Here is a 23,017-nt window from a genome sequence, read left to right on the forward strand (position 1 = left end):
CTCCCAGTGACTGCTGGGTTTCCTCCGGGTGCTCCGGTTTCCTCCCACAGTCCAACAACATACTGGTTGGTAGGTTAATTGGTCATTGTTAAATTATTCTGTGATTAGGTTAGGATGAAATCAGGGGTCGCTGGGCAGCACGGCTCAAAGAGCCAGAAGAGTGTAAGATGCACCGCATCTCCAGAAATAAATATAAGCAATTACTGTAGACAAACTATGGCTGAAAGTCAATAACAAGTATTCAAAAAATATCCAATATATTTTACCTATCATTTGGAGAACGTTGAATATTAAAATTAATACCATTCATTCACATTTAACAAGATAAGGTAATTATAGCAAGTTAAAATAAGATGAAGTGACAAAGAAGGCAGGGTATGGAGAAACAAGGAATTACTGAATCAGATATCTATGTTGGAATTGTCTTATCATTTTGTTGCCTTACTGATATGTTTTATAATTTGTATTTCAGGTCTTCAAAGTTTCAGCTATTATGAATTAATGCAGCGGACTAGTAACTTTGACGAGCGTCCAGTTTCATGTGGTGGCAGTAAGATTGGTGAGGGAGGGTTTGGAATTGTTTACAGGGGTCTCATAAACAACAGGATGGTGGCAGTGAAAAAATTGGCAGGGGTGAGTAATATCTTTGAGTAATATGTCAATACCTCAACTTTTATTCTCTGTTGAACATTTAATTTTTATTGTATATTCCAACTGCAGATTTAGTTTATGGCTAACCATTAATTTAAGAAAATTAAATTGTAAGTTTCAGAATCAGGTTTATTATCACTGGCATGTGACATGAAATTTGTTAACTTAACAGCAGCAGTTCAATGCAATACATAATCTAGCAGAGAGAGAAATAATAATAATAAATAAAATAAAACATAATAAATAAACAAGTAAATCAATTAAGTATATTGAATAGATTTTTTTTATGTGTAAAAAACAGAAATACTGTATATTAAAAAAAGTGAGGTAGTGTCCAAAGCTTCAATGTTCATTTAGGAAACAGATGGCAGAGAGGAAGAAGCTCAAAATCATGAGTGCACATTCCATTTCAGATTTTATGTACATAATCCAGTTGGCACAAGTGATTGAGTGCTGCTTATCAACATGTACCTTTTGTTTTAATAGAAAAAAAGGAAAAATCCTTAAAATTAGAATTTTAAAAATAAGGATGCATTTTATTACACATAGTATAAAGTGTGGACTTATCTTTAGCAAACAGTTATTAATATTAGGTAAACTGAATTTCCAAGGCAAATTAACAGATTTTTAATAGAAGAACATATCAAGAGATAGTTTTTCAAAGATGGGTAAATAAAGTTGAGAAATTTAGTTATGTAATTAAATGTATATGATAGAAGTAAATGATAGAACAGGACTGAATGGCTCTATTTCAATCCAAAGAAGACTAGGAGGTTCTCTATATTTGCCAACTGGTCATTCCATTTAATTGACTCAGTGCAGTATTGGACAATTAACTGAGCTTAAAAGTATATGAAAATATAAGCTATACATCTGTTCTATTAAGTGTGCAATTTCAACACAAATGTGAACATTTCAAGTTGCTTGTGCTAAGAAATGTATTTGTCATTGTCTGGCTTCTCTTCAACTTCTCTGTGGGAGGTTTCTACTTTTAATACTTCTCAATGAGATTTATACTTTTTTTCTAGGATTTTTCCAGAATGTTCTCCTGTGACCTGGACTGCCAGATTCTAAGATGTTATGCATTTGTGCAGCAGATTTGGTGTGATATAATTTGGCTAATATTCCAGATTACATGACCATTATATATCTTCTGAGTGTAAACTCCACTTTTAAATCCTAGAAACAGCCAGTGCTTTAGCATAATAATATTATTGCACAACCCTTTTTATAATATTTTAGGTAGTTATGTGAAAGGCTGGATGCTTTGCTATTACAAGTTCATTAAAAATAAAAGAAGTGTTGTAAAAGAATGGGGAGAAAAGGTCAATAAGTTCTGCAACTAACTTAGTAGACACAGTAAATTCTCGTGCGAAGAAAAAACAGTGCATTCATCACCTTCAGTAATTTACATTTGAATTATGTAACTGAATTACCACCATTACTGTCATACAACTGAAAGTCAGCTAGATAAACAGTAACTGTCCTTTTCGATGGCCACTTTTTGCCCTTGACAAAAAATAAATAATTATTAATATAAAGTTCATATGGTGTTCAAGTTAATTAACATAACAGCATTAATATCAACATTTATTAAATCCAAATGGAGAGATTCATTGTTGAAAACAAAAGTACGGGTTTTATTTTAAAGACAAAGACCCTGTGTGTAAATAAATAAATCTTGTGAGTTAGATGTAAACTGGGCCGGGTTATTTGATGTTGAAGTTGATTGCTTTGTGAATAACTTAGTAAAACGTACTTATTTGGTAAATTTATTTTTCTCCCTACGGCAGAACATTTTATTTCATCTTGATTTTTTTGGGGTGCATTTTCATATATACTGATGTCAGACCATGAAGATTCCTAATTGGATTCACTTATGTACCTTTGCTTGCGGGTCAGAAAACAGAACTGTGCACATATGTGAAAGGTAGTAAAGATGAAATTCAACATCTGGACAAAATTAGTAAACAAATATTTGGGGAGAAAAAACCAGCATACCAAAAAAAAAATCAAATCAGGGAAAGAATCTCAATGTGCTTCAAGACATGTCTTACATCTTTAGAACAAGCTGTTTAGAATTTGGTCACTTGCAATATTTGAAATGCACCTACCAGTTTCTGCTCTGTATGGCCTCACAAGCAGCAATCTGATAGCGACTAGATACTGTCCACCTTAAACTATCAATTTTAAGTGACAGACCATTACTTAGCAGTTACAGTGCCTATAAAAAGTATCCATGTTTACATATTCATATTCATGTGGAAGTATTCATGTTTTATTGTCTTACAACATTGAATCACAGTGGATTGAATTTGACTTTTTCACACTGATCTACAGAAAAGTCTTGTCAAAGTGAAAATAAATTTCTACAAATTAGTCTAAATTTATTACAACTATTAAACACAAAATAATTGATTGCATAATTACTCACCCCCTTCAAGTCAGTATGTAGTATATGCACCTTTGGCAGCAATTACAGCCTTGAGTCTGTGTGGATAGGTCTCAGCTTTGCACATCTGGACACTGCAATTTTTCCCCATTCTTCTGTACAGACCTGTTCAAGCTCTCACAGATTGCATGGGGATTGTGAGTGAACAGCACTTTTCAAGTCCAGTCACAAAATCTCAATTGGATTGAGGTCTGGATTCTGACTTGGCACTCCAGGACATTAACTTTGTTGTTTTAAGCCATTCTGGTATAGCTTTGGCTTCATGACTGGGGTCATTATCTTGCTGGAAAACAAACCTTCTCACAAGTTGCAGTTCCCTTGCATCAGGTTTCCCTCCAGGAATTCCCTGTATTTTGCTGCTTTCATTTTACCCTCTACCTTCACAAACCTAGGGCCTGCTGCAGTGATGCATCCCCACATCGTGATGCAGCCACCACCATGCTTCCCAGTAGGGATAGTGTATTTTTGATGATGTTTGGTGTTTGACTTATGCCAAACATAATATTTAGTCTGCTGGTCAAACAGCTTAATTTTGGCTTCATCAGATCAAAGAGCCTTCTCCCAGCTGACTTCAGAGTCTCCCACGTGCCTTCTGGCAAACTCTAGCCAAGATTTCATGTGAATGTTTTTTTCAACAGTGGTTTTCTCTGCCACTCTCCCACAAAACTGTGACTTGAAGTCCTCCCTCTGCACAGACCCTTCCTACACAGTCACTCAGTTTTCAAGGATGGCCTGCTCTAGGCAGATTTACAGCTGTCATATTCTTTCCATTTCTTGATGATTGACTTAACTGTACACTAAGGGATATTCAGTGACTTGGAAATTTTCTTGTATCTATCTTCTGACTTGTGCTTTTCAATAATCGTTTCATGGAGTTGCTTGGAGTGTTCTTTTGTCTTCATGTTGTCGTTTTTGCCAGGATACTGACTCACCAACAGTGGGACCTTCCAGATACAGTTGTATTTTTACTAAAATCAATTGAAACACATTGACTTACAGAGGTGATCTCCATTTAGCTAATTATGTGACTTCTAAGATCAGTTGGCTGCACAAGTGATATTAGATGTGTCATATTAAAGAATGTGAATATTTTGTCAATTATTTTGTGTTTTACATTTGTCATTAGTTTAGGTCACTTTGTAGAGATCTGTTTTAACTTTGACAAAAAGAGTCTTTTTCTGTGTATCAGTGTAAAAAAAAAGCCAAATTAAATCCACTGTGATTCAATGTTGTAAAACAATAAACCATGAAAGCTTCCAAGGTGAATGAATACTTTTTATAGGTGCTGTATGTCCTCCTGTTCGTGATTCTCCTGGTTGTAAAACAATTCAACATCAACCCTGTCAGGCCCCTTATGTGTTTGAATAAGGTCATCCTCATTCTTCTAAATTCCAAGAGCTGGGAACATAGGCTATATGGTGGGACAGATGAGGAACAGTGGAGGCTTTCAAAAGGAGTTTTCATGGTGCTCAACAAAAGGATATTCCAGTTAAAAGCAAGAACAATAAGGGTGGGGAGTGCCAGCCTTGGATAACTAAGGAAGTAAAAGGTTTCCAGCTAAAAGCTCGTGCGTACAAAGTCGCCAAGAGTAGTGGGAAACTGGAAGATTAGGAAAACTTTAAAAAGCAACAAAGAACCCGTAATTAAGCAATAAAGAAAGGGAAGATAGATTATGAAAATAGACTAGCACAAAATATAAAAACAGATAGTAAATGTTTTTATAATTATATAAAACGGAAAAGGATGGTTAAAGTGAATGTAGGTCCCTTGGAGGACGAGAAGGCAGAATTGATATTGGGTAATGAGGAAATGGCAGAGGCTTTGGATTACTATTTTGTGTCAGTCTTCACAGTGGAGGACATGTCTAATATGCCAGAGAGAGATGTTATGGATGTGATGGGAGAGGAGGGCCTCGATACAATAACTATCACTGAAGAGGTAGTGCTGAGCAAACTTGGGGACCTGAATGCATCCCAGGTACTGAAAGAAATGGAAGAAGTTATAGTAGAGGTATTGGTCATAATTTACCAAAATTCTCTGGACTCTGGGCAGGTCCTGGCAGATTGGAAGACGGCAAATGTCACGCCACTATTCAAAAAAGAATGCATGCAAAAGGCAGGTATCTATAGGCCAGTTAGTTTAACATCTGTAGTTGGGAAAATGCTTGAAGGTATCATTAAAGAAATAGCAAGGCATCTGGAAAGAAATTAATCCACCAGGCAGACGCAGCATGGATTCAACAAAGGCAGGTCCTGTTTAACAAACTTACTGAAGTTCTTTGAGGATATAATGAGTGCAGTGGATAGAGGGCAACAGATGGACATTATTTACTTGGATTTCCAGAAGACTTCGATAAGGTGCCACATAAAAAAACTTATCCATAAGGATGCATAGAATTGGGGTGATGTATTAGCATGGATAGAAGATCGGTTAACTAATAGCAGAGAGTTGGGATACATGAGTGTTAATCTGGTTGGCAATCAGTGGTGAGCGGTATGCCGCAGGGGTCGGTGCTGGGCCCGCAACTGTTAACGATATACATTAACAATCTGGAAGAGGGACCAAGTGTAGTGTATCTAAGTTTGCTGATGGTACTAAATTGAGTGGAAAACCGAATTGTGCAGAAAATACGGAGAATCTGCAGAGAGATATAGATAGGTTAAGTGAGTGGTCACGGCTCTGGCAGATGGAGCATAATGTTGGTAAATGCAAGGTCATCCACTTTGGAAGGAAAATGAAACAGCAGATTATTACTTAAATGGTAAAAAAATTGTAGCATGCTGCTGTGCAGAGGAACTTGGGAGTGCTTGTGCATAAATCACAAAAAGGTGGTTTGCAGGTGCAGCAGGCTATCAAGAAGGCAAATGGAATGTTGGCGTTCATTGCTAGAGGGATTGAATTTAAGAGCAAGAATGTTATGCTGCAACTGTACAGGGTACTGATGAAGCCACACCTGGAGTACTGCATGCAGTTCTGGTCACCTTACTTAAGGAAGGATATATTGGCTTTGGAGGCGGTGCAGAGGAGATTCACCAGGTTGATTCCAGAGATGAGGGGGTTAGACTACGAGGAGAGATTGAATTGCCTGGGACTGCACTCACTGCAATTCACAAGAATGAGAGGAGATCTTATAGAAACATATACATTTATGAAAGGGATAGATAAGATAAAGGCAGGAAATTTGTTTCCACTAGTAGTTGAGTAGATTTAGGATGGAGATGAGGAAGAACTGCTTTTCCCAGAGAGTGGTGAATTGGGGATTCTCTGCCCAATGAAGCAGTGGAGGCTACGTCAGTAAATATATCTAAGACAAGGTTGGATAGATTTTTGCATAGTAGGCAAATTAAGGGTTATGGGGAAAAGATGGATAGGTGGAGATGAGTCCACGGCCAGATCAGGCATGATCTTATTGAATGGTGGAGCAGCCTCGATGGGCCAGTTGGCCTACTCCTGTTATTTCTTATGTTCTTATAAGAGCCCTCAAGGAGTCCTGAAATCCCCATTTCTTGATCCTGTGTTATTCATCTCTACTAATCCCTTGTAGAGCCTTTTTCTCCATTTCTTGCATCCTTCTTTCATTAAATTAATTTCTCCCCACATCAATAATGACCCCTTAGAACATGGACTCCCTCTTTGTCATGTAGAGGAGGTTACTGTTGCAATGCGTCCACAGTCAGGTTAGAGAAGCAACACCTTATATTCCATCTGGGTAGCCTCCAACCTGATGGCATGAGCATCAATTTCTCGAGCTTCCAGCAATGGCCACCCTTTCACCAGTCCCCATCCCTTTTCCCTCTCACCTTATCTTGTGGCCTGCACTCTCTGGTGCTCCTTCTCATTTTCTTTCTTCCATGGCCTTCTGTCCTCTCCTATTAGATTCCCCCTTCTCCAGCCAATCAACTTGCACCAATCAACTTCCCAGCTCTGTACTTCACCCCCCCTCCCAGTTTCACCTTAAGTTTTTTTCCTCCCCTACCCCCCACCTTCTAACTCCAATTCCTCATCTTTTTTTTCTCCAGTCCTATGGAAGGGTCTCAGCCCGAAACGTGGACGATACTCTTTTCTATAGATGCTGCTTGGTCTGCTGAGTTCCTCCAGTATTTTGTGTGTATTGCTAGGATTTCCAGCATCTTCAGATTTTCTCTTGTTTATGTCTGCATTATAGAATTTCTTTGATTTTAGGATGTGTCAAGTAAAGCGAGTCTGTCTTTCATGACTCTCACTTTGTCCAGTATTCAGGATATTAGAAGTGGTAAAAAAAATATAAATTATCAAAAGATAAAGATGTACATAGTTCTGTAATGACATGGGTATTGTGAATTATACTGTTTACTGTTAATGAATTAAATTTTCTTTGATGAGAGTCTTTTTATTGTTTTCACATCTATTTGATGTAGAAAAGATTGTGAAAATTGATGCTAGAACTTATTTATAAACCAATTATAAACTTTGTCTTTGTTTTCCACAGCCATCTCATCACCATAACATCAGTCCTGAAGAGCTGAAACATCAGTTCCTTCAAGAAGTTAAAACATTAGCAAGGTATAGTAAGCTTTTATAATTAGTTGTTGATACTCTGATTAATCTGCAAGTAATTTTTTGAACTTTGACCGTAACCCTCATGCAATACATTTGTAGATGTCGACATGAAAACTTGGTCGAGTTACTTGGTTTTTCCAATGATTGGGAACATCCCTGCCTGGTATATGCCTACATGTCCAATGGGTCATTGCTGGACAGATTAGTATGCTTGGTAACCACATTTATCCTGGATAAAAATTATAAAATAGTGATCTTTATAGTCATTGAAAATACTGATTGATTTACAGTGACCTTCACTTATTGGTCAATATTCTGAAACATTTCCAGGGAAAGACACCTCCAATTACATGGCACAGAAGGTGCAGCATTGCTTTAGGCACAGCCAATGGGTTAAAATACTTGCATGAAAATAATCATATACATCGTGATGTAAAGAGGTAAAGAATATCTTTAATATTTCCATTGTTTGTTTGCATTTCCTGCATTGCATTTATAGCATTTTCTTGTCATTAATGTAAAGATGGTTTGGAAAACACTAGCTAGAGAAACTATTGTTATTAGAAGCATTCCAAAACAAAATATATTCACTCATCTTGTTAACCAATATGCAACTGCTAGTGAATTAATCCAAAAAACAAAACACTACAAATGCTATTTGAAGTATAACAACAAATTCTGGAAATACTGCACAGGTCAGTCAGCATCTATGCAGAGAGAAACAGGGTTAACATTTCAGATCAGTGATCTTTCTGATTACATTTATATTTTTTATTTTTAGCTAATTAATATTTTCAACATTCGTAATTATCAGTTATAATCTAACCTCGCTTGTTATATGCTGTGTCATATGACGTAGGTGATAATGGTCTTTCCATGACCATGATTGTTCTTGGAAATTTTTTCTACAGAAGTCATTTGCTTTTGCCTTCTTCTGGGCAGTGTCTTTACAAGACTGGTGACCCCAGCCATTATCAAAATTCTTCAGAGATTGTCTGCCTGATGTCAGTGGTCACATAACCAGGACTTGTGATATGCACTGGCTGCACATATGACCATCCACCACCTGCTGCTATAGCTTTACGTGACCCTGATTGGAGGGATAAGCAGGTGCTACACCTTGCCCAAGGATGATCTGCAGGCTAATGGAGGAAAAGACTGCCTTACATCTCCTTTGCTAGAGACATATCCCCACCTTGCCACCCAAAAATCTAACATCATAGAGGTAGAAATGAGTTAGCTTATTATATGCATATAGTAAGTTGAAACAAACATATTTTAGGAACAGAAATTCATCATAGAATGTGGAAGTAAGGATCATGGACCAAATGTGAAGTAATTGGTTTGGATGATTAGAACTTGGCAATTTAGCAGTCAGTAAAGAAGGGAATCACGGATTAGTGTTTTCATTGGAGAGATGATGACGACATAAGGTAAGATGCAGATGGTAGTGGTCTGCCATTGAAACAGTGGATCAGGGGATTGGCTGAAAACTGGGAATTAACATGGAGGGCCAGTGCCATGTGATGAGAGCAAGGATGAAATTAAATCACTTCACTGCCTTTCAAGACTATTTTGGGCCCAGGAATATCCAATGATAGGTCATTCTCAAAGGAACATTGATGGAGAATTATGTAATTCTATGTTTCCTGAACAAGGAACTTGCCAGGTATTTCCCAGTCAGAATGACAAAGAGATGGCCATTTTGATATTTCATATGAGAATAAAGAAAAACTAGTTTTGAATTAATAGCCAGGCAGAAGTTAGAAAATTATATTATAACCAAATAACTGCACCAAAATTTCTTAGTAACTTAACAGCCAGGCAAATGGAGGACAAAAAATAAAAACTATAGAAGCAGAATTAAATCTATGCTCAGTGCCCTTCACTCTCAGGCTTCCCTCCAGATGGTGACTCTTGGTAAGGAAGGAAGTTTTGATATATCACTAGAAATTATTTCCCTGTTAACATGTGGAGATGTCTGTTTGCCTAAAGATGAGAGTTTGAATGCAAGAAGAAAAACATATTAATGAAAATGAGTAGTAAGAAATATTTTAGTGGCCTTAGATTTGTAATATAGTCATTTTGACTGTTAACTACACTCTGCTGCTCCCCATCTTTTATACCAATTGGCATTCCCAAGTTGAGAGCTGCAAAGCATCCTGTTCTCATACTTGTAGCTATTGTATTCTGAATAAACGCAGTGTCATACATTTTAAGGGGCTCTATTTTATTGATACCTCCACTGTTGAAAGAGCTTTGACCTATCATGCCCTTCAGAGCTGAGTGCTCTATGATGCACAGTCACAAGGGTGAAAAGTGTATTGGAAGCCAGTGGGCATGAACATGATAACCCCACTCGGTCATCATCTTGGCAGAATGGAACATACTGCTTGTCTGACAGGAAAACCCCAGACTTCGTTAACTTTCCTGTAAGTTTTATACTTTTCATCTCATTCTCATTAGGCATCCACAAACATATTAGTGAAGCTTCGTATGTGGAAGTGAATACAATGTTGACCAACTACGGATGAAATTCTGACAATTCCACCTGTCATGCTTTTTTAATCAGATACCGCAAGGAGGCAGACATTATAATTGGCGAAAGAAAATTACACCACTAACTCCATAGGGTAAAGACAGGGACGGGACCTGTTGCTAAAGTGCTCTGGTCACCTCAGATAGGCTTTCATTTTATGAGTTTGGATGAAGACCCAATAACTCTACTTCTCTTTCTCCCTAATACTACCTTATCTTGTAGAGTGTTTCCAGCAGTTTTTGTTTTTATTTCAGATTTTCAGCACTTTGAATTTGGTGGCTTTCATGTCCATTAGCAAATGCAAGGATTTTCAAGCCTGTGTTTCTATTTAATATATATTTTTGAGAATGACTGTTTAATGTACTGCATTGAGCACAAAACATGGTAAATCAGTTTAACTATTCTAAACACCATATAAACAACATGTTTTCAAACACCATATAAACACTGGCATGCATGTGTAACTACAGAAGCAATATAACTTACTTCTCTCAAATAAATTGAAGTTCCTCAGAAGTTGTTCTTTGATCATTTTGTTTTTCAGTGCAAATATCTTGTTGGATGCTTTGTTTGTTCCTAAAATTTCAGACTTTGGACTTGCTCGGGCTGCATCACAATTAACACAGACTGTGATGACTGATAAAGTTGTAGGCACAACAGCATATATGGCTCCAGAGGCTTTACGTGGGGAGATTACACCAAAGTCAGATCTTTTTAGCTTTGGAGTGGTAAGTAGTTGAATATTTTCCCCTGATATCTGAATGAATAATTAGGACCACAAATTGGTAAAACAATACACAAATGCCATTGGAACAGTTGAAGCTAAGAATGTAGTCAATGGGTCTACAAATGTTGTATGTATAAAATATGTAAATTTACTTCTGTGTTTCTATTTACAGTCAGATAACTCAGATCTCATACAATGATGGAGCAGGTGCAAAGAGTTGACTGGTCTAATTCCTCCTAGTTTGTATCTATATCTGTTTGCTCTTTTTGGTCTCTCATTTTCCAACCTCTCTTTCATTCTTTATGTACCTGTAAAATATTTTGAATTTTCTTTTACAGCACAGTATTTTTTCATGCATTTTCCATATTCTAGCCTTTCTGCAGTATTCACACTTGCTGTTTGATACGAGCTTTTTTTTTACTTACCTTCTACACACTTCATCATTTAGACAAGGTTTGGCAGGTTCCCACTTTTACTTTGTGTATTCCTTGAATCTTTCTACAATATCTCCCGTATTTCTGAAACTGATTTGACTGCAAGTAATTGTTTGCAGTCCAATTAACATTCACCTTAATATAAAAAGCCAACAGCTACAATTGTATCTTCAACAAATATTGAGATCCCAGTCCTTCTATATCTAGTTCTCTAACTCGATATTAAACTGTCATCCTGCCTTCCTTTAAGCCCCATTTCAGTTTAGCCTGAGTACAATGCAATCACCTAACTTACATATATTTAATTATATACTATTAAGCACAGCAGATTCTGTTTCTATGTTCCATCTTTAGTTTGCTCTTTTTTCCAAATACTCTCATTGATTTTCTGGTTTTAATTTCCAACACTGCTTTTCTCTCCTCTGCTCCAATACTTAGCTCCACAATCTTGTTTAAATCCTCCCAGAAGCACAGCAAAACCACTCACAAGATTATTACCCCTGGCCATGTTAGAGTGCACCCTGTCTGGACTTTAAAAGGCCCAGTTTTCCCAGAACTAGTCCTGGAGCACTCCATTCTGCACATCTCTGCAGCTACATTTTTTGCACCATCCTGTTCATTCTATATTCACTGGCAAGAGCATCTAACTGTAATCCAGACATTGCTACACTCAAGGTTCAGCTTAATCTCTTTTTTTTTAAACTCCTTATCTCCTACACAATCTGAAATCTATTTTTTGTACTCTTGTCAAAATGACTATGAGTCAGTATTCCTTCTAAAATGTTCCATAGCAACTCAATGATATTCTGAATCCTGATACCAGAGGAGCAATGTACCATTATGAAATCACACCTTCAATGCTGGAAAAGCATTTCTTCTTACCTAACTATAGAACCCCAATAACTGTTTTTCACTTGACCTTTCTACTCTATCTCAAACAGCTGAACCATCCATGGTGTGTTATAATTTTGCTTTGGCTACGTTCTCCAGGGTGGCAACTTTGCCGTTTCTTTAGCATTTTGTCTGTTTTTTTACAAAGCCAAGTTGCTAGCTCGGGCTCAACCCAGCACGAATGGAAAGTGTGCAAGGAGCAGGCCAGATTCGAGCCAGGGACCACTTGCCTTGAAGTCTGGTGCAGATGTCACTACACCATTTATCTCCACTTCTTTTTACTTAGCCTATTGCTGCTAAAATGGCCATATTACCTCCAGACTCTAGTTTTCCAATACTTCACTGCTCTTCATGCTGCTTCTAGGAACAATTGTGTCATTTAGGGTATTTTCCCCATTAACCACTGTACTTCACTTTTTTTTGAGACCTTTCTAAAATCCTTTATGAACACATACTTTCAGTCTCTTTCCTTTTGACATCCATTTGATTACACAAAATACTGCAATTTATTCTGTAACTTTATTTCCGGCATTTATTAAACATCTTTAAATTGGCAGGTTAAAAGCTATAAAAATTATATTCTTATAAGTTGAATAAAATAAGAAATCAATATAGTTCTATTTTAAAAAGCCAATGTTTAAACCAATTACTAATACTATGACATTTTCAAAGCATTCACTTTTATTGTCTTTCAATGGTTGAATGGTTCAATTTAATATCAGAGAATGGATACAGTATACAACCTGAAATTCTTCCTCTTCGCAGCCATCCACGAAACAGAAAAAGCCTCAAAGAATGAATGACAGAAACATCAGAACCCCAAAGCCCCCTTTGCCCTCTCATGCACAAACAACAGCAAAAGCTTCAACCCTCCACCTCCCTCCACTTGCACTCGTAAAAGAACTGACCATCACTCCTCTCACCATACAAGCCATAGGAAAGCCCTCAAAGAGACCTTGATCTAGGGGCCAACAAAAACTACAGTCCATCCCAACACTTCAGTATCTGAGACAGGCTCTCTCTCAGTAGCGAGGGTGAGAGAGATCGCTCCTGCAACAGCAAGAGCGGGACTCACTGTTTCAATATTGCAATCTTCCGCATTGCAGAAAAAGTCCCCTGACTCAAGAACCAACAGGCTCTCACTCACCATCAGAGATGGGGAGACAGAGAGGATCGCTCGAGCATAAGGGCCTTCTAACAACAGCAGCGTATACCATCTGCTGTCTCAATGTTTCAGTCACCGCTTCCAGCTGCACCCCAAAGATGCAGGTCTTCCCCCAGGCCACACGTAGAGATATCGAAACGCCAGGCTGCATGGTGAGTCTTAGAATGAGAACCCACTGCTCATGGAGAATCGTAGTTTGAGCTGTAGCTATAGGTAATGGACTCCAACAGGACCACAGCCACCTTGAAAGGAAAAGGAAGACATGAGGAAACAAGAATAAGCAGTGTCACAGACGAACTGGAAAAAGCCATCTAGGTCTGCAAAAATCTCTGGCACCATCATTTCAGACATTTTCATAGAGTTTGTACAGTCTACAAGTCGGACTGACATCTTACATTATCCTTCTAAAAATGGAAGTAATAAGTATTACATTAATCAGAATTAGGTCTAATATCACTGGAATATGTTGTGAAATTTGTTAAGATTAATGTTAGTATAAAAAGATGAATAAAAATGGATAGGACTTCAAATAATTGCACTATTGTGACAAATAATAAAATAATAATAAATTTATTTATTATTTAATAAAATAAATCAGGTGCATATTACAGAGGAATGCTGATATTAAAAAGATCTGATTTTCCCCCAATGGATTTCCCATTTTCCTCTTCAATTCCCATGAAGCAATCCAGCAAGACTAGACAAAACAATATCAACAAATGTTGTAGACTTAGCATATTACTAGGCATGTTGTGAAAAAATGAATAACTGTGCCTTTCTCTTCTTTGCATTTAGGTCTTGCTGGAAATAATAACAGGACTTAAAGCGATCGATGAGCATCGTGAACCACAACTGTTGGTAATACAATATTTCAACTTTACAGTTTCAGAACTAATGTAGTAGACCTATGTCTAGTTCAGTGTGAAGAAAATTAGTTTTTCCTCCTTCTGGAATGGCACAGTGTTACTGCAGTCAGTGCAACTGTCTCACAGCAGTACAGCTTGGGTTCAATTCTGATCTCTGGTGTTGTCTATTTGAGCTTGCACATTCTCCCTGTTCCTGCGTAGGCTTACCCATATGTTCCAGGTTTCTTCCACTTACCAAAATCTCCTGATTATGAGACCAGAAAGCTTGGCTGATGTACAGGGCCTATTAAAAAGTGCTCACCCTTTCCCCCCCCCCACCCCCTGGCTTGGAAATTTTCATGTTTTATTGTTTCACAACATTGAATCATAGTGGATTTAATTTGGCTTTTTTGACACTGATCAACAGAAAAAGACTTTTGCGTCAAAGTAAAAACGGATCTCAACAAAGTGATCTAAAATTACTTACAAATATAAAGCACAAACCAATTGATTGTATAAGTATTCACACCACCCCCCCCCCTTGAATGACGCACCAAATCACCACTGGTGCAGTCAGTTGGTTTTAGAAGTCACATAATTAAATGGAGCAGTGTGCAGCCAAGGTGTTTCAATTGATTGTAGTAAAAATACACCTGTATCTGGAAGGTCCAGCTGCTGTTGAGTCAGTATCCTGGCAAAAACTACAGCATGAAAATAAAAGAACAGTCCTAGCAACTCCATGAATGGGTTATTGAAAAGCACAAGTCAGAAGATAGATACAAGATAATTTGTAAATCACTGAATATCCTTTGGTGTACAGTAAAGTCAATCATAAAGAAATGGAAAGAATATGGCACAGATGTAAATCTGCCTAGAGTAGGCCATCCTCAAAAACTGAATGACCATGCAAGAAGGGGACTAGTAGTGAGGGAGGCCACCAAGAGATGCTTGACAACTCTGGAAGAGATGCAAGCTTCAGTGGCAGAGATGGGAGAGACTGCGCTTACAACAACTGTTGCCTGGGTGCTTCACCAGTGTTACGAATGCAGCAGCAATGAATATGAAACTGAGACAGAGTTTAAACCAAATCCCGAGATTTATTAACCTCTGTTCAAAACTTAGAAAAGTAAACAAACGACTAACTTAACTGGAAGTTAACAGTTAGTCGGCAATATCTAACAGTCAAATGCAGAAACTGTTCTTAATGAGTTCTCATCCAAGCACAGACTTAAAGTGATAAATTCATAAGTCCATGTGATTTATACAGTCATTAAGGAGATACTTCCCCGAAACAATTCCTTCAAAGTAATGATGATCTGCCAATTCCACAGCCGAGAGATCCCTTGTTCGCAGAAATCACAAGGAAATAAAAGGAACCGGAAGGTACTTAATCACGAGGAAATAAAAGGAACTGGAGGGTAGTCACTGCACAAACCTTCCCGACTTTGCAGTTTAACTCAAATGCGCATGCCTCAATTCCTGAACAAAGTCACTAAGGTCTGTCATTCCCCAGAACGCTGAACGACATTAACTTTATCCAATCCTTTGAACTCGGATAACTCTGGTATTGCCTTCACTCTCCGATTCTGGACTGTAAGAAAAAAATAAACGTGCAACAAACAAAACCGGTGGAGCCTCCACATCTCTGACCAGAAACAACAACGTTGCATCAAAAATAAAAATGAGAACTCCGTCACAGACCGCGGGCTTGGTTTAAATACTGTTTGCAACATGCCGTCTCGTGACATAACATCACCCCACGGTCATGAGACAATTAACATCATCCCACTCACAGGACCATCACATCATCCCACTGTCCTGTGTTCAAACTGTGGGTATGTAACACGAGTTGCACCTTTATGGGAGAGTGGCAGAGAGAAAGCCACTGTTGAAAAAAACTCACATGAAATCTCAGCTAGAGTTTGCCAGAAAGCATGTGGGAGACCCTGAAGTCAGCTGGCAGAAGGTGCTGTAGTCTGATAAAAACCAAAATTGAACTTTTTGGCCATCAGACTAAACATTATATTTGATGTAAGCAAATCATCGCACATAATCAAAAACACACCATCCCAACCATGAAGCAAGGTGGTGGCTGCATCGTGCTGTGGGGATGCTTCACTGCAGCAGCCCCTGGAAAGCTTGTGAAGATGGAAGGTGAAATGAATACAGCAAAATACAGGGAAATCCTGGAGGAAAACCTGAAGCAGTCTTCAAGAGAACTGCAACTTGGAAGAAGATTTGTTTTCCAGCAAGACAATGACTCCAAGCATAAGGCCAATGCCACACAGGAATGATTTAAAACCAACAAAGTTAATATCCTGGAGTGGCCAAGTCAGAGTCCAGACCTCAATCCAATTGGAAATTTGTGGCTGGGCTTGAAAAGGGCTGTTCACTCACAATCCCCATGCAAACTGACAGAGATTGAGCAGTTTTTAAAAGAAGAATGGGGAAAATTGTGGTATACAGATGTGCAAAGCTTATAGAGATCTACCCACATAGAGTGAAAGGTGCATCTACTAAATAGTGATTTGAAGGAGGTGAATACTTATGCAATCAATTATTCTGTATTATGTATTTGTAGTTAATTTAGATCAGTTTGTAGAGATCTGTTTTCACTTTAACAGAAAGTGTCTTTTCCTGTTGATCAATGTCAAAAAAGCCAAATTAGATCAACTGTGATTCAATGTTGTAAAATAATAAAACATGAAAACTTAAAAGGGAGGTGAATTCTTTTTATAGGCATTGTAAATTACCCCTGTAGGTGGCTTGTGTATGAATTGTTAATAATTATCTCAGAGAGCAAGTTGCAGGGAAATTAATTGCACAGATGGGAATAGGCAGAGTCTCAGTGAATCTATGGGGCCTCCTTCTGTATCGTAAGGAAATATAAACTTTAGTTCCCAACATTGCAGTGAATACAACTTATGATGCTGTGAGGTACTAACATGGTGAAATGGTATATTTGCAGAATCGTGTTAAATAATGAATAAAATATAAATCAGCTGACCATTGTGTTATGATGAATTAAAGTTAATATTCACATTTATTAGTTTCACTTTCTCTTTAATCCTAAAGCTTGATATCAAGGAGGAAATAGATGAAGAAGAAAAGACAGTTGAAGATTATGTTGACAAAAAAATGCATGACTGGAACTCTGTATCAATTAAGAAAATGTATTTAACAGCAAGGCAGTGTTTACATGTAAAAAAGAACAAGAGACCGAGTATCACGGAGGTATGTAGCTCTGATGCATCTTCGAATTAAAGGGTTCATTGCCATTTTAAATATCAAATGTAACAAATATTTTAATGCTTTTGCAGGTGTATAACTCATTGAAAGAGACTTAAGTTACTTCACAATGAGTTGATGCTGGAATTGTCTTCCTGGTTACAAGAGAAGTATTACTTGGGACAACAGTGTAGACATTGCAATTTGATCTATCTAGAGTATCCTTGAATAAACTTTTTGTTACTTATATGTCTGCATATTGTATATACCATATGTTCAGAATAATAATTCTCATGCACACCATCTATATTACTATAAATGGTGCTGTTTATCAATTTTAGTTGCATCTGTTATTAACAAAGGAGGGTAAACTATACAATGTATCATCTTTCATCCCAGTTTCATTCTTCTATACTGATCCTGTTGCCAAAGAAATATTTGTTATGTCTTGTAAAAAATGGATTTGGGTTTTACAAGATTACATTAAAGTATTATTTATGTTATGAATCATAACATTATCTGAACGTATCTATTATGTCATTTATGGAAAGTTAACCTCAAAGGCAGAAGTGAACATACTACTTCAGTTGCCTGGTAGTGATGACTACGGGGCAGCCAACTGCTGGAAGATGGGAGTGAAGATGGGACCTATTGGGCTGAAGTTTCTGCTTCCATTCTGTATAATTCTATAACAGGAACACTAGCCAGATTTATCATCTACCTGGAAATACATTTGAAGAATCCTGATCTATAGGATTAGCGATAAAGTGATAGAAAGTGGAATTATGCTGTCAAATCTTTACTGAGTGAAATGGAGACAGATGCCCAAGTGCAACCCAGGTTGGAAACCCCTGCTCTAGGGATTGTTAACTCTCATCTCTGTTGATCTCCAGTTGGGTACTATTTGTTTGTTTGTTCAATGATTGAGACACAGTGTGTATGGACCCTTCCAACCATTTGAGCATCACCACCTGGCAGTACCCCGATTTAATCCCAGCCTAATCACAGGATAATTTACAATGACCAGTACATTTCTGGACTGTGGGAGGAAACCCATGCGGTCACGGTGAGAATATACTAACTCTTTACAGAAGTGGCAGGAATTAAACTCCCATTACCTGTACTGTAAAGCATCATGCTAACCACTACGCTATCTTGCCGCCTATATTTTAAGAGACATGTTTGTCACTGATAAGAACAAAATACATTTAACCTCAATTTATATCAATATTTGTAGAATTTGGTACCATCAATAGATGCATTTTTGACACATACATGTGATATTGAAGCATCCCTTGTCATTCAATGTTGTGGTCTTTATTTGAGATAGTGAACTTGAAGCTCATCTGACCACTCAAATAATATCTCTGAATCATTTACATTTGAAAAAACAGGAGAGTTCTCAGTGTCCTTGCATCTATCCCTCAACCAGCACCACTAATACAAGTTATTGGATGAAGATTTATGGACTATGCCAACTGTAAATTAGATGCTTCATGCTGAATAATACAACAGTAATAATATTTCAAAAAAATACTTCACAGGCACACCTGAGAAGTCATTCCCCAAAAAGAGCCTCTTGCCTCAAAGGATTTCCTTGACTAATTGACTAATTTATCAGCACCTTTTATATTTTTAATCCCCACAGCTCTTAACCTACGGAGCAGGGAAGGATTAATTTGACCCAGCTTGCCAAACACAAGTGAAAAAATGCTCAAATTAACATCAATATTTTAATATTACATTTAATATATAGAAAGTATTAATAGAACATCTGGAGTTCAAATTAATGTCAATTAATCAAATTTGTGTCAATGATTGTGAATCAGTAGTAAAAGGGCAGCTTTTGGTTGTGGCTGAGGAGGAAGGACAGAAATTGGGGGACTGACTGACCCCATTGGAAACTGCAGAGGGTGACAGTGTGACATCCCTGCCACTGCTCTACCACCAGGAGATGTGATGTACCAGGGCCAAGGGAGAAGAACATCAATGAACAGTAGCCCGTAGCTGATGACCCTGCAGCTGACCCAAGGGCACTATTGACGGTAACTCCAAACAAGAAGCATCTTCCTGGAAATCTCATTCCCTTACTGGCAATTTTAAATGTCACTAATTATAAATATACTCTCTGCAATTCTGAAGAATGAGAGGGGATCTTATAGAAACATACAAAATTTTGGAGGGGATAGATAAGATAGAAGTAGGAAAGTTGTTACCATTGGCAGGTGAGACTAGAACTAGGGGACATTGCCTCAAGATTCAGGGGAGAAGATTTAGGACGGAGATGAGGAGAAACTGTTTTTTCCAGAGAGTGATGAATCTGTGGAATTCTCTGCCCGGGGAAGCAGTTGAGATTTCTTCACTAAATATGCTTAAGATACAGCTAGATAGGTTTTTACATAGTAAGGGAATTAAGGGTTTATAGGGAAAAGGCAGGTAGATGGAGCTGAGTTTATTCAGCCATGATCTTATTGAGCCTGCCTCGCCATTCAATGGGCCAGATGGCCTACTCTTGCTCCTATTTCTTATGTTCTTATTTCTGATCTGGTCTAAGTTCAGAATTAATGACATAACGACAATGATATCTGAAAGACTTCATCAAAACAAAAACATGTACAGGTATAGTTTGTAATTAAAAATGCTACAATAATTTGATTTACTAACTTCTAATCAACATAGTAATGTAAAAGCATTTGTTCCTCACCAATAATTTGATTAACAAATATAGCAGTTGTTTCCAATGTACATGTGATTGCATTTAACAAATTTGTCACAGGTTTACTTAAGGTCAGGTTGAAACCTTGTTGGTTAATGATATCTGAATTATACATCTCAACTTTAAATGAGGTGTCAGAAGTATCTTAACTACAGTTGATGAGACCATATGTATTAACTATAAAAGCTTAAAAGACTTCTTATGCACTAATAATGGTGTTGACCATTCAAGGATACATGATAGGTGTCACTAAATTTATGACACAAATCGTCATTGTGATTACACTTAGTGGCCACCTTATTAAGTACTTCCTGCATCATGGTCTTCTGCTGCTATAGCCTATCCACTTCAAGGTTTGACATATTCTGCATTCAGAGATGTTCTTCTGCACACCACTGTTGTAACGCGTGGTTAGAGTTATTGTCACCTTCCAGTCAGCTTGAACCAGCATAGCTGTTCTCCTCTGACCTCTCTCATTAGCAAGGTGTTTTTACCCACAGAATTGCTGCTCATTGAACATTTTTGTTTCTTGCACCATTCTCTGTAAATTCTAGAAACTGTTGTGCATGAAAATCACAGGAGATCAGCAGTTTCTGATATAGTCACACCATCCCATCTGGCACCAACTATCATTGAGATAGTCTAAGTCATTTAGATCACATTTTATCCCTATTCTGATGTTGGTCTGAACAACAACTGAACCTCTTAACCATGTTTACGTGCTTTTATGCATCAAGTTGCTGCCACATGATTGACTGATTAGGTTCTAACAAGCAGGTGTACAAGAGGTACCTAATGAAGAGGCCACTGAGTGTATATGGAACTTGAGGGTTTTAGCAGGGTGAGCAATTCAGTCATTCCTATTTTTAAGTTTTAGCCTGCAAGTATTGGTCATAGTGCTAAGACTAGGAAGATATCTAAGGTGTCTTGGTTTTAGTCAAGGAGATAATTGAATTAGGTATACAAGTAGTGTTGGTATTGATAGGAATATTGGAATTAGTTGGAGGGATGAGTTTTTCATTGGCTTGGTTTGTCAATGCAGGAGGGTCAGGATAGCATGTTTTAAAAATGATCTTAGACCTAATGAATGGATAGAAGATTTAGTTCCGAATTAAATTGTGTCAACTCAGTTTTATTAAGATCAAGTACATATTTAAAATGAGAGCTTCACAGGCGTTAGTCCATCGTGCGGGGCCTATCAGCAGTGGCAACTGAGCTCGACAGAGGACTGCTTCCCACAGGTCAGAGTTGGTGATTTAAAACGAGAGCTTCTCAGGCGTTAGTCCATCGTGCGGGGCCTATCAGCAGTGGCAACTGAGCTCGACAGAGGACTGCTTCCCACAGGTCAGAGTTGGTGATTTAAAACAAGAGCTTCTCAGGCGTTAGTCCATCGTGCGGGGCCTATCAGCGGCGGCAACTGAGCTTAACGAACTAAGTAAAAACACAGAAGGGATAAGCGGAATGGCCATTGTCGGGACTAGGCCAGTGGTGAGAATAGAAGCCACAGGCTTTTGTTCATTCAGGCTTCAGCGAGGTAAGTGAGTAAGTGAACTTCGTTTTGGTTTTTCTTCACATTTTTGAGGAAGAGCAAGCATGTCGGTAGGGCTAGTATTTTGCTCTGGGTGTTGGATGTGGGAATCCTGGGCACAGACTCATTTGTAAGGCCAGTGATGTGGGGGTGGAACTGGACTCTCTGATGGTCGTGTCTGAAAAGGGGATGCTGTCCAAGTTGCATGCCATCATGGGAAAATGACTCCCATCCACTCCATAATGTGCTGGTTAGGCACAGGAGTACATTCAGCCAGAGACTCATTCCACCGAGATATAACACTGAGCGTCATAGGAAGTCATTCCTGCCTGTGGCCATCAAACTTTACAACTCCTCCCTTGGAGTGTCAGACATCCTGAGCCAATAGGCTGGTCCTGGACTTATTTCCACTTGGCATAATATACTTATTATTACTTAATTATTTATGGTTTTATATTGCTATATTTCTTCACTATTCTTGGTTGGTGCGGCTGCAATGAAACCCAATTTCCCTCAGGATCAATAAAGTATGTCTGTCTGTCTGTCTATCTTCCAGAATCTTGGGGATCTGGAGCTGTGATTCAATGACCTACAGCTTATTAGGGAGAGTGAACAGGAGATAGAGAGGAGCTACAAGGAGTTAGTCACTCCGAGCCGGCACAAGTTAGATAAGTGGGTGACGGTCAGGGAAGGGATGGGAAGAGCTCAGACAGTAGAGAGCACCCCTGTGGCCAACACCCTTAGTATTCGTTATCTTGTTTTGGGTTTGGTTGAGGGGGATGACCTGACAGAGGACGACCAGGCGATTGGATCTCTGGCACTGAGCCTGGTTCTGTGGTGCAGAAGGGAAAGAGGAAGATAAGGAATGCAGTAGTCAAAGGGGATTCCACGGTGAGGGGAACAGACAGGAAGTTCTGTCAGCCTGATAGAGATACCCGCATGATGTGTTGCCTCCCAGGTGCCAGGGTACAGGATGTCTCGGATCGGGTGCAGAGTATTCTGAAGGGAGAGGGTGACCAGACAGAAGTCTTGGTACATGTTGGTATCAATGATATAGGTAGAAAAAGGGAGCAGGTCCTGAAGAGAGTATTCAAGGAGTTAGATAGGAAGGTGAAAGGCAGGACCTCTAGGGTAGTAATCTCAGGATTGCTGCCTGTGCCACGTACTAGCGAGTGCAAGAATAGCATGATCAGGCGTATTAATGTGTGGCTCAGAGACTGGTGTAGGGGGCAGCGATTCAGATACCTGGATCACTGAGGCCTCTTCTGGGGGAGGTACGATCTGTACAAAAAGGACGGGTTA

General features: G+C 38.4%; 1 protein-coding gene across 3 annotated transcripts in view; it reads left to right on the forward strand.

Annotated features, from left to right (window-relative positions):
- Positions 1-17,962, forward strand: part of LOC140734887 (interleukin-1 receptor-associated kinase 4-like) — a 33,971-nt gene extending 16,009 nt beyond the window's left edge. For 2 of the 3 annotated variants that reach the window (XM_073059545.1, XM_073059547.1), the window contains 8 exons: positions 473-633; positions 7,572-7,645; positions 7,742-7,856; positions 7,973-8,082; positions 10,726-10,909; positions 14,194-14,256; positions 17,319-17,477; positions 17,564-17,962. In XM_073059545.1, the coding sequence (XP_072915646.1) occupies positions 473-633; positions 7,572-7,645; positions 7,742-7,856; positions 7,973-8,082; positions 10,726-10,909; positions 14,194-14,256; positions 17,319-17,477; positions 17,564-17,590 (893 nt within the window). In that variant the 3' untranslated portion in view covers positions 17,591-17,962. The remainder of the gene's footprint in view (positions 1-472; positions 634-7,571; positions 7,646-7,741; positions 7,857-7,972; positions 8,083-10,725; positions 10,910-14,193; positions 14,257-17,318; positions 17,478-17,563) is intronic. The other variant, XM_073059546.1, reaches the window with a different exon arrangement.
- The last annotated feature ends 5,055 nt before the right edge of the window (positions 17,963-23,017 follow it).

This window comes from Hemitrygon akajei, chromosome 10, assembly GCF_048418815.1.
Source record: "Hemitrygon akajei chromosome 10, sHemAka1.3, whole genome shotgun sequence".
Classification (NCBI taxonomy): Eukaryota; Metazoa; Chordata; class Chondrichthyes; order Myliobatiformes; family Dasyatidae; genus Hemitrygon; species Hemitrygon akajei.